Here is a 13,074-nt window from a genome sequence, read left to right on the forward strand (position 1 = left end):
AATTACATTTAAAATGAACCACAAATCGCGTATTTACTACAAAGCCATTGCTACACAATACTTGGTGTTAATTTCGATGTTAAACCGAGTTCCGAGATTTGACTTTCTCTGACCCTGATTGTGTTGTATCTCCTCTGATCTTACACGTAACACCTGACAATGATGACGATATTAAAAGTCCTGTGGATTTCCACCAAGTACATTTGTGATTTTTATGGTTGCCATTTTGATATGAATCAACTTTGATGAAATCTTAATATCATTAATATTGAAGAGGGATGGTTTCACTCATTTTCTGCATAAACCAAACTATGTGCAGGTGGGTGCTTTTACGAGATATGATCAGATATTATCAGCATTTTGATACTATGTGATTAGGTGTTCAGAAATTGGTCAGCAATGCTCTATCTGTCAAATGCGTTATCTTTTATATTTTTGAGAAATTTACGATTCTCTCAGTAAAATTTTACGTTATTACCACGATAGCAAAGGGCAGCTGGATGGACATAATAGAGAATTATCTGGAAGTTATTATAATTTTTTCTACCTTTTACTTGGCTTTTTGGGACAATTAAACCTTTTGGTTTGGTGTTTATTTACTTTATTTAACATTTAAAAACTGAGAAACAATTTTTTCTTCCAAAGATATTAAAGGAAAAAAAAATTCTTCTGCTTGATTTGTTAGTTTTGTGAAGGTAACATTCTGCAAATGTTTAACAACAGCATTTGTTCAATGTCTCAAATGCTTTTCTATAATACTAAATAAGCAAAGAAATCATGTCCTAATGTGAAATTAAATTCTTTTTATCCATACGAATTGTGACAATGTGATTCAGTTAGCTATTGAAGCATTACATATATTATGTGTTTACTCCAAGACGAACACTTTTCTGTGACGTAATGGCATTCTTTGAAATCAAAGATCACATCTTTCGACTGCAATGTAATGCATCAACGGAATGATCGTTTAGTATATATTTACTTATCTAAAACAGTTGAAGTACAGTATATAAGAAAGAAAGTAATAAATATGATAAAATGATTTGGGTTTCTCAGAACCAGACAAAACACATAACTCTTACATAACAGAACAGAGATTGATATCTGTTTATGCTGCACCCCGTTTCCTTGACGATAAATACCCCTGACAATTTCGATACATGAACATTTCTTATCGTGATAACGTTTATTCCAATCTTTAAGAAAAGCACATTCAATTGTTTTATACTCCATTTTCTTAAGACTACATTGATTTATGGTTAGGTTTCAGACCAAGATCACATTAGCGATAAAACAGTGGACAAAATCTGATAAGGAATTCCTAGAATATGCTTATTTTAATAACACATAATGACCATTATTAGAAAAGACCACGTGACCTTCTCCATTGATCGGTTGAGCCGTTATCCCAGTTGACAGAAGAATATAAATCTGTTGGTTCTTTTCTTTTTCGGCCCCAGATTCTGTCTGACCCTTCACTTCTTGTGAAAGCAAAGTAATCACCAAGTCCAAAATGTATATATATAAAATATTATCTTATTTTTGCCATAGTAACCAGTAAAAATGCCGTAGTGACCGCAATATTTTTGATTTATATAATTACAATTTTGGTAAGAAATACACACATTTGTAATACGTAAGTTTAACAGACTGAGCTTGTTGAGAGTGGATTATTACAGATGAGTTAGGTCTTTTGTACTTTTCGTTACACATAAACAAATGTTCATTTTCAAGTCCCTTTAGTATCCATGATACATTTGTAAATTTGCACAGCATATTGAATCGACATGGCTTTTGTTGAATAGACAAAAGGATCCAAAAGAAAGGTGACAAACAAATGCAAATAATTCTGTAAATTATTTTTTAAGTATCCTTGTTTTAATGACATTTGCTTTCTCTTGTGCTCCCACATCATTATTTGTTAATTTTTAAATACCAAATAAATAATCAAATTACAATACTTGTGCGTGCACTGCAATAGTACTTAAAACCAAATAGGTTCTCAACACTTCTCAATATCACCCCCTACCTCTTTATACATACTAGTATATACAATAATTTAATCCTTATTAAATCCTGTGTTCTATGCACATAACTTATTTGTTGTCAATGAAAACTGAGGAGATCTAGAAATTCGGTCTCAGAATCATGCTTATTTTTTTTTGTATTTACTATTAAAGCTTATATAAATGTTTATTTGTCTATTTTGCACACTTGACTTTTTGATATTTTTACTATTTTGTTAGTAATCTTGAAATGAAAGATACCACAGAGTCAACAACACATGTTGCATATTTAACTGACTGTTGTCGATAAGGACAAACTAACATCAACAGTGTATGATGAACGTGATGACTTCAACTTTCCATCAGTCAACTTTCCTCATTTATAAAGCAATATCACCAGCATATAGTGTTTACATCTCCCAACTTATTCAATCCTCGTGAACATGCTTCAAGTACAATTGATAGATTGGAACAAGCTACTGACATAAATATTGATGTTACAGGGGTTACAACAATCACGTTTTAAACCAGCATTTCATACATTTTGTGGTCATTTATGTAGGGATCCCGGTCGACAAGAAATACTTCCTCCTCCTAGGTTCAGGATCCCATTTTTGGAATATTCATAGGTTCTTAGGTCCGTGTTATGCCTTTCGAAAAGATTTGTGTTGTTTGTAGATTTTTTTTTCAATCGATAGCTGTTCGGTTTTTTTTCTTTTTTCAAATAATCTTCATGGACTACCAGTAGGATTGTCCAAACCGGTTTACTCAACGTAATTTGATTTTCATGAATGAGGAAACACGTTCCAAATTGGTCTTCAGTACTAGTAGGATTGCCCCAAACTAGTTGGCTCACTCAAGTTTAATCTTATTATAAATTATTAGACTTGTCTCCAATTACATCTTCATAAACCAGTATTCTCAACGAAAATTGGGCCTTCGAAAATTAATGGGCTCGTCCCCAGTTTGGTTTGCATGAACTTGTAGGATCGACCAAGTGCGAAGACTCATCCATTTTTTGGTCTATTTGAACTAGTAGGATGGACGCAAACTTTTAGACTCGCCCCAGTTTGGTCTCGGTCGTATTTTGGCTGACTCATATCATACTGATTTTTGGCTTTTATTCCTATTCTTTGTTTGAATATGAAATGTTCGGTCTACCTAATCAATGCATAGGGATCACAGCGGGTGTGACTTGTCAACAGGGAATGCTTACATATCCTCGGCACCTGATCCTGCCTCTGAAATTCCCATGGGTCTTTGTTTTGTTTTCACAGATTTGTATTGTTTGTGGATTTTTGAGATCGGTCACTGTTTGTTACAAGTACCTTTTTCGTTACAAGGCTCGTCCCAGTCTGGTCTTAATGATCAGTGCTAAGTTGTGTGTATAGTTATCAATGATAGTAAGAAAGATTTTTGTTCAAACAAAGTGGAACAGGATTTAAGCTCTACTATGGTATTCAAGATAGAAGTTATATCAGTTAGCATGGTCAAGACTTAAATGAATTTTGCAGATTGTTAATTTTCTGGAGATATGAAGGAAATGGTGATAACGAACAGTATTCAATATCAAAGTCCATAAAACAATACAAAATAGGAGCAGAGCAAACAAGGACTTCCAAAATATCAGAGGTGGGCACAGATGCCATGGAGGAGTGAGCCTCCCCTGCTGACCGGTCACAGACTTGATTTGACAGATTTGACAGAGTTGCCTGTAGAGATGAAACTTGTTTTTAGTAGACTTTTAGAAAACTTATTGTCAATAATTATATAGACTGTAAAGAGTCAAGTTTTTGACTACTTCTCAATTTAGAGATGGAAGCTGTTGTCTTAAAGGTTATGGTCAGTTTGGAGAAATTCAGTTCTAATATAAAAGTGTCTTTAAGACATAAAGGTATTGCAGTAGGTTCTGTCGTTAGGGTACACTTTATAAAATTTCTGTATTGAAATGAAACTTGCCATCGTGTTCTCTTATAAATGGGATTTGGTATAGAGCCGTCATTGGTATGACAGTAATGCGATACTTTGACAGGTAAAACTAGAGGACTAGCGATTGCTCGGAGATAGCTTCTTCACGTTTACTCGCTAGCTTGTATTACATGATCATCTGAGAACCATATTTTAATCCTCATAAAAGCTCCCTAAATACCTTAATTTGTCACCACAGGTGCAATGCCGAATTATTGTGATACATCCGCTTTCTTCCATTAGATTTCATCTTTTTGAAGAAATCTTCACGAATATTTCATAAATACTTGTTTAAAAAATAATGGGTGTGGAGATTTTCTTTTTATTACAATAGTCAAAATTTAATATCTAACGAACTTTTATCTGTAGCGTATAGCACATTTAAATCTCGTAGATTACAATTTGAACGGAAATAAATGATATCCTTTTTAATATTTAATTCATTCCTGTAAATGAAATAAATTTGAATAATTAAAATTTTAATACATCTAAAACCGAAATTTCCGTCAGAGAAAAATTATTTCAAGGCCAAGTAATAATTAAACATATACATGTATGCTGGTATAACAGGGCATAGTGTGAGACAAAAGTGTTTTGATTCTATATTAAAAAGGAAACGATATGAATGTTTAAAATGATTTTAATAATTATATTTTGTGCCATACAAACAGACTATATCTTAAAAGTCGTAGAGAAGTTCGTTTCAAGAGAAATGAAAATGTTGGATTTTTTACTTCATTGGTTTTAAACTAAACTGGTAGGAAGAATGGTGTCAAGGTTTTTCATTTTTATTTATGTCTGAGTTAAAAACAAAAAAGTAAAATATGACATCACTGTCTCTGACATTTTTATTCTATATGTGGACAAACAGAAAATTTTACATGCTCAAAGACTTTGTACATTGGAATTTCGGACAACATTTCAATGCTTTTAGCAGAAATATTTGAAAGAAAATATCAAAATATCTTAAAACTTTAATTCTTTTATGTAATAATAATCTTTATGCAAAATGTAAAATGTCTCTCCTGCTTTACTTTATCTTATTTTTACAAAAAATGTACAAGAGGACTATCTTGCGTACTTTTCAATTGTTATGATATTTAAAGTATTACATGTAAAAGATAGGACACTTACTATACCGGGAAATGTATCAGGTGACCTTTTTTTTTTAAATCATGTTTTTATTGAAAAAATTGCATGTGTCTGAATTTTCATATATTAGAGACATTTTTTCCCCAATATGAAATAAGTACATGTAAATGGCTGAAAACATTTCTTACACACAGTCAAATGAAAAAAAAGGTTTGGAATTTATGTGTTTTATACTATTTATACTGTATTCATAACAACAACTAAAAAAATTCCTTTGGGGTCTGATTTCTTGGTTACATTTTGCTGACTTTATGACTTTATAACTCAATGGAACCATAGTGACATCAGCTTTTCCTTTTTATGAAGACATATAAATACGCAGATACACACACCAGACTATATCAAAAGGCTTTCCCTTTTCTTTTCTTTTTAGTTTTTGACAATGAAATTTTATTTCTTTTTGATTTTCTTACAAAATTTGTCTTCATTCCATTCTTGCATAAAACAATTTTTCAGAGCTATCTGTTTGTAAAGACACTTGTAGATAGAATTTAACGATTTGACTAAGTATACATGTATAAATTGTAAACAGAAAAATTATTAAAAACTTAAATATATTATTTAAAATTTATCCAAAATACCTCTAAAAAATTAATATATCATTTTCTCTGTTTTACATATATAACAAAAACAAAGTCAGTAGTTATAAAAATGTATTTCATGAGAGTTACACAACCAAATAAAAAGGAAAGAAAGGACTTTGTACAAATAACAAATCTAATTTTCTACAACAGTAATTCAGTCGGGCACCGAGATTTGATATTAAGCGCCGGCTCTTTGATTTCTCATTCAATACTATCTGTAAACCTTGTATAAAACTGGAATAAGACATGATGAATTAGGATGATTAAGACTAATTTGATAAAGGTAACTTGGGATTATTTGTTTTCATTACATTATAGGAATTCACATAATATAGATCGGCAGCGTTTGTTTTGGTTGATACGGTTTCTCACCAAATTTTATTACATACTTATTACATACTTACACTTTCATTAAAAGTAAATAAAAACCTTTTTACCTGAGGACTCAATAGAACAAATGGAGCCGTTATAGTATCAATGTGTTAGCGCTGAAGGTGAATGTTTCGTTATCGCTATCGCCCATCTTGTAAGCTGTTATCACTAGCATTAAGCAAACGAATCAATTGATGTACACGTTATCATCAAATCTTTACTGTACAATAAATTGACAAAATACGATTTAAGACGACAAAACCCGGAAGATTTGTTGTTTTTTACGTTTCAAATATTCATTAATTATTTAAAGTATGTAGATTACAAATTAATCTGAATTCTCAGCAGGACATAAAGCCATGGCAGTGAATTCATGTAAAAATGTTTGAAGTAAAAGCTGCACTACTCAGAGAGAGAGAAAGAAAAAAGAGAGAGAAAGGAGAGAGAGAGAGACGTAAATCATATAATTATCTCTCAATATCGTGGTAGAATGAACCTCGATGATGTGCAAATCTAAATCCGCGTCCACGAAAGTTCCTGTTATTTTTGATGTCAATGCTGCAATAATTATTACAGAACGTCAGTACACTGATATTCAATTACTACTTCAAAGGAATATCCCTTTGATATAGAGCAAAAGCGTTTTTAAACTTGACAATCTTTGCGTTTTATTGCTTTTCTCACAGTTACCAATTCTTAAGATAATTTTTTCGATCCATTTTTAGTGATTATCTTTACTTTCCTATATTGATAGCTTCCGGTTTTGTAATAGTGATGCCATAATTCCGCTCCAGTGTTTTCGGATTATGGCGTTTTTTTTACGTAAGTTAATGTATAGGATACCGTGCCGAGCTTCCAGGCGGTCAATGTGAAATTGATTGGAGCTTGGCGTTCCGATTCCCGCGGATTTTCAGGAAATCTGACCTGGGCGTGTTGCTTCTTCTAATTTAGAACATCATCGTCTAAAGATGCACAGAAGATGTTTCCCCTCTCTTCTGATATAAAAATTTATAATTTAAACATTGTAAATTTAAAGTTTAATTAATTTTTTTTTTACTTTGTCGCACATTTCATTTTTATTGTTTCTTGTTTTCTCCATTATCTATCGACAATTCTTTGAAAAGTAATAGATTTTTATTTCTATGAAATTTTTTTTAAGTTAGAATAAACTGCTTTTTAAAGGTGTACATTTAAAACGTAACAAACCAAAAAAAAAATGTTTGATACGAGTTTTATCTTACAAATAAAACGCATATGGGTCGCTTTGATTTTAAAAAAAAGTTTAAATAAAGGATACAAGTTAAATACTTGAACTTGAATTGCTTTCATATATACATTGTATATGTATATAAAATATGAAATGAAGAATTATTGAGTGAAAATAAAAAAAACTATCAGGTTCAATTATTTTGGTTTTTCTATTATAATGCTGCTCCTTTTTGCAAATTTTCTCTGTAAAATTATAGATAAATTAAATCTTTATAAATCGATTTTTCAGAAACAAATTTAAATCACTAGGAAAAAATAGATAAAAATTCTAGGATACAAACACTTAATATTCAAAAAATATTTATAGGAACTATAGAGTAGTATACGTACTTTGAAAATATATCTTCATTTAATATCAATAAAGAAAGAAAGACGCGTTTTCCATTGATTTTAAAAATTTACCTATTTAAACTTGAATTTCGAAGAAAATATCATCCTGAAATCTCAGTAAGTAGGCAAGAAAACAAGAAAAGTGAGAGGTTAATTAAGTGGAATAGATTAATGTCAACGTCCTAATATTTACAATAAAAGATCGACTCGGAAAACCGAGAGGCGAGGATAATGGACTGAGAAGCGAGCTAAATTTGACAGAACCTCGTTGAAATGTGACCGTGTTTATATTGTTACGAAATTATTTACATAAAGAACAAATGGACAAACTATTAGAATCACAATAAATTTATTTTAAAATGCCCGGATTGTAGGGCTGATAAGTAAATCGATTTTGGGGTTTATTTGTTGTGACTTTTGTGATAAGAAATGATTGTGAGGAGGTTCCCTTTACACTTGTTGAATAAAAAATAAACAGACTCTCTGACATCCGAATAAAGGGCCCCTTAATCGGCCACACAGTCAAGTGGTCAGAGATTAAACTGGCCAATTGACGTGTCAAACTACTGTGGTCAATATTGTTTTCTTAATCATTTAACAACCTCGTTAAAAGATAATGCCTGGTCACTGCTCAAATAATATCTTCCATTTAATCTGTTTTTGCTTCCTTTGTACCAGGAATTCTAAAAAATAAATAAATAAATAAATAAAAATCAAGTCTTTGATTTAAAAAAAAAATGAAAGGAAACCGGTGTGTGTGTGTGTGTGTGTGTGTGTGTGTGTGTGTGTGTGTGTGTGTGTGTGAGGGTGTGTGTGGGTGTGTTTGTGTGTGTGTGTGTTTTTTTTGTTTTGTTTTGTTTTGTTTTTTTTTTGTTTGGTGAAAAAATGAGAAACTGTTCACAAATTTAGTAATCTTTCATTTATATTTACTTTCATTGTAGATTTCAGTTTATATGCGGTGACGTATTAATTTTTTTTTTCAAGATACTGCTTTAAAATACGGCAACTATAAATATTTTGGAAAAAGGTAATTAAAAGAAATAGGTTTCATTACATTTTAATACATTTTTTTCCTTCCATTTTAAAATAAATTTGCCCGCTTAATTCGATTAATAAAACATATTATTTTTTTTTATTAATGATGGGGCAGATATGTTTAATTATTTTTTGTTTTTCCTACGATTATAAATTTCAAAAGTAAATTTTGCTTGAATCCCCCGTTCTTAAAATTTATGAATCTTTAGTTGGAGACAATTTTCGCTTATTTGTTTCTCTACATTATATTTATCTTCATCATGACGTCCTTACACTTTTCTTTATATAGTAAATTAATAAATTTAATGAATTGATAATTTTTAAAATCAAATTTTATAAAACAGCAAAGAAAATGAAAAAGAAATTATCATATTCAATCTAATTACTAAATAACAAAAACTGTTTTAAAAGACGTAAGAACTGAAATTTTGAAATCTTCACTCAAGGTGTGTTCATTTAATAAAGAATTTAGTTTATTTAAGACGAAAATAAATTTACTGCCCGAAAGTTAGTACTTGTACATTTTTTATAAGAAAGTTATTCAAATATATCAGAAACTAGTGCTGTCAGATCATATTTCAGAAGAACACGGCATACATACCTATATCTTTATCAGATTTGAGATCGGTATGTTATCATTTTTAAGATCATGTTTTAACGGTATGAAAGGAAAGCGCACGAAATATTAAAGTATGTATGTTTTTATAATCATATGATCTGCAAGGCATATTCTGCAATAAATATTACAATGGATGACAACTTTTACAAAATAGTGATAAAAGGGGCGGAGCTTAGGCCATCCGTTATTCTCATTGGCTCGCGTAAGTAATTCTTCTTGCTCTAAAGAGTTTTAACAAATGTTATTGGCGCTTAATCCCTTGTTGCTGGAAGGACTGTCTAAGAAATTTGTGTTTAAATCAAAACTACACCCTTTTGACAAATTTTCAAACTGACATTATCCGAACAATTACTGAAGTAGATCGAGGGACAAAGGACCTATGTGTTTGTAATCAGCTATTGTCACTCTGGTGTCTTTCATTCCCCGGAATTGTTTTAGATGACACTTTGTTGACGCTAAGAGGAAAATTATTTCTTACAAAATCTTCGTATATAAAACCCCCAAATTAAGTGTAAAAACTATTTTGTGGAAGAACCTTGGAAACGCGGGAAGATGCAGCACTTTCCGTACCCGTACTCCGCCGAGCAGCTTGCTTGTCTTCGGAACTACCAGATCGGACTTTTGGCGGCCTCTTCCAGAAGCACTAATCCCACCTTGTTCACCATCGACAACATCCTCTCCCCGCGACCCCTCAGCATCCAGCAGACGACACCCGAGGTTCGCCCGCCGCCATATTCACTTTCTCATCTCACACAATTGCAGCGAGATTACTATGGTAATACAAATTCCAAAAAAAAAAAAAACTGTTTAAATATACTTGAATAATTGGATTTTTGTCTGATCATTTTTTTTTCAAATTTAAAAAAATGTTCCATTGCAACAAACGTTGTAATTTTTTAAAGCAATTTTTATTTTAGTGCAAGGCCTGACATTTGTCTTTATTTTAACGTAAAACATGTAGTAAATAATTTTTACATATAAATAATTTTTACATTTTTATTTCAGCACGATATCAACACCCTTTTCAAGGTTTATTTAATTCGTTTGATTTTGACAAACTCGGACAAAAACGGAAGCGGAGACACCGGACTATTTTTACCGAGGAGCAGCTAGAGGAATTAGAAAACACCTTTCAAAAGACTCACTACCCTGACGTCATGTTGAGAGAGGAACTGGCCATGAAAGTCGATCTTAAAGAGGAGAGAGTCGAGGTAATTACCTGATAGTTTTTTTATTCCTTTTTTGGGAGTAATTTTTGCTTTAAGAAATATATTTTAAAAAGTTTTCTTTTGGAATAAAAATCATACATATAAATAAATTAAAATATTCATTTTGTGTCAATGAAAAAAATAATAATAAAGAAATAAAGAAATGAAAAATTTTTTTTAAAAAAAATCATAAATAAATAATATTTAAAAAAAACCCGACAAGACAAAACTGGAATTTAAAAATAAAAATGAAATTCTTTATTTTTTTCCCAATATTTATTTTCTAAAATGTATTTTGTGTGTGTGTGTTTTAATTCTATGAAAAAAGCGTTTATTTTCGTTTTATAAAAATGATTAATCCTACAGCTACTTCGAATTAGAAAAGAATATTTCAGCAATTAATGCATTTTATGATAATCCAATTTTTGAAGTACACACCGGGTATTCAATGATTTTACAGCTTGACAAATCCATGCTGTTGAATAAATTTTAATTTCTTGTCATGAGTTTAAATAAAATTACATGTAAGGAACAGCACTTTTCTCACTAAATAACAACTGATTTCTTTCCTTATATTCATTATTCAGTCATGTAGATTCTATTGATAAAGCTATTAAGACATTATTAAGTAATTTAAACTACAAGGAAAATGCCGCGAAAACATTTCTCCCAGTTTAGCCATGAGCCGTCGGTCCCTATATACCGTTTTATCGTACAATCTTAATTTCATCCCAACATAGGTTCTGTCTATCTAGATACAAAGAGGTATTTTTCACTCACCATAAATTTCTTTTTCCTATGATAGGGTTTTAATAAAATGCGATTATGACTTGCACATTAAATCTTTAAAAATGGGTTTGACAAAGACTGGTGTAGATTTTCATCACACAATTTGTTTTTCATCCAATATCAAAGGGATTTTGAACCTTTTTTTATTTTTAATGAAAGACTTTTTATTTTTCCCTCTTTTGATATATTTTTTAAATAACATAATTTGGTTTATCTTTTTTATTTAAATCCACACTTTAACATAGGATTTGCATTAAAATCATTTTCACACTTTTATGGAATCCGTTTTCCTTAAGATGTGAAATGTTAGTATACCTATTTAAGATTTTTTTATTTATATTTTTGTTACGCAATTTTAAATGACTTTATATTTTCTATCAATGATCTTTCAAAGCTGATATTTTTAAAGATATTCATGAAAAACACAACGCAAATCGCCTAAGTAATCCCATAATATTTTATCTTCTGGATTTGAATACAATTAACGAGCTACAAAGATTCTGCTGATCTTTTTAAAAAGATTTTTCCTCACACTTTCAAAATGACATTTAAAAAGCAAACAAATTATTCTTTTTTATGAGCGCAGGTGTTTGCAATAAAAATATTAAAATGAAATATACTTCTTTCGGATTATTATATGCAATTTACGATACATAATTGACTTCTTTGTAGGTTTGGTTTAAGAACAGGAGGGCAAAATGGAGAAAACAGAAACGAGAGGAAGAGCTGAGCAAATCCCGTGCAAAATCAGGCTCCACTGGGGACAAAAACGACCAGAACAAAGACAAGGACTCTTCGGAACCTCTCGGATCCAACTGCCCAGAAGGCAACGATGAAGTCGAGGTTTGTGTTGATGATGACGTCAGTGAGGACTGTGCCAATTCCAGCGCTGCATTCAGTGAAAGCAGCTTCGCTACTAGCTCAGAGGACGAGGAGTCCGAACACGTGGATATCTGTAAAAGACCGAAACACTCCGATCAGATGAACTATATTCAGTCATGTGATCAAAGTGTTGAACCCCATTCAGACAGTGCAATAAATTCATTTGATAAAGCGGACCCTGGATGCAGTGGTCCTGCTGGTTCAGAATGACAACTTCCGGTTATCACGTGGGTCCGCTTGTCAGTATTTGTATTTTGTCATCGAAGTTATTTTTTATTCATATCTTCTAGACATCTGGATAAAATAAAGGACGTTACGATCACATATTGCATATGCTTAACAGACCGTTCAGTAGATTTAGTCACATGACTCCTTGTTGGACAATTGCATTTGAACTGTTGTGAGATGCCAAAATTAGATTATGATTGTTGTTAATAAATTGACGTAAATATAGTTTATCTCAGTTATATGTGTTTTTAGGGAACGATTTTTTTTTTAGTTTTTATTTATGCATTAATTAATTTTTTTTTCGTTCATCCAAATCAAATGATAAGGGTTTCGCTGAATTTTAATTTGGATAATCATATTTTTATTTACCAATTATTATTTTCGACTGCTATTCTACAATAGATGAAGTGTTTTTTTATATCCTGAAAATTTTGATGAATAATGGTTTTTTTTTTCCTTTTACCTCTCCGTCTTTTTGTCTGTGAAAACTCTAATACTTTAAATTAAAAGTTAATAAATATGGCTGAGCTCTTCAATTTTGGGACACATACAAATTTCAAATGCTTATTAAATAAAAGTAAATAAATAAATATATACTCATGTATATTGAAATCACGGAAATACAGCTAAAC

The 13,074-nt window shown here is 31.0% G+C and overlaps 1 protein-coding gene across 1 annotated transcript; it reads left to right on the forward strand.

Annotated features, from left to right (window-relative positions):
- Positions 1–9,298: 9,298 nt before the first annotated feature.
- On the forward strand, positions 9,299–12,693 carry LOC134266996 (homeobox protein goosecoid-like). The gene is made up of 3 exons (XM_062749223.1): positions 9,299–10,110; positions 10,341–10,546; positions 12,005–12,693. The coding sequence occupies exons 1-3, from the start codon at positions 9,888–9,890 to the stop codon at positions 12,422–12,424; spliced, it is 849 nt and encodes a 282-aa protein (XP_062605207.1). The 5' UTR covers positions 9,299–9,887; the 3' UTR covers positions 12,425–12,693.
- The last annotated feature ends 381 nt before the right edge of the window (positions 12,694–13,074 follow it).

Source organism: Saccostrea cucullata, unplaced genomic scaffold, assembly GCF_032062105.1.
Source record: "Saccostrea cucullata isolate Sc308-1 unplaced genomic scaffold, CSIRO_AGI_Scuc_v1 ctg306, whole genome shotgun sequence".
NCBI lineage: Eukaryota > Metazoa > Mollusca > Bivalvia > Ostreida > Ostreidae > Saccostrea > Saccostrea cuccullata.

Coding starts and splice junctions, on each gene's coding strand:
- LOC134266996 (XM_062749223.1), top strand. CDS start 9,888: ATGCAGCACTTTCCGTACCCGTACTCCGCCGAGCAGCTTGCTTGTCTT. Junction 10,111..10,340: donor ATTGCAGCGAGATTACTATG/GTAATACAAATT, acceptor TTTTTATTTCAG/CACGATATCAACACCCTTTT. Junction 10,547..12,004: donor TTAAAGAGGAGAGAGTCGAG/GTAATTACCTGA, acceptor ACTTCTTTGTAG/GTTTGGTTTAAGAACAGGAG.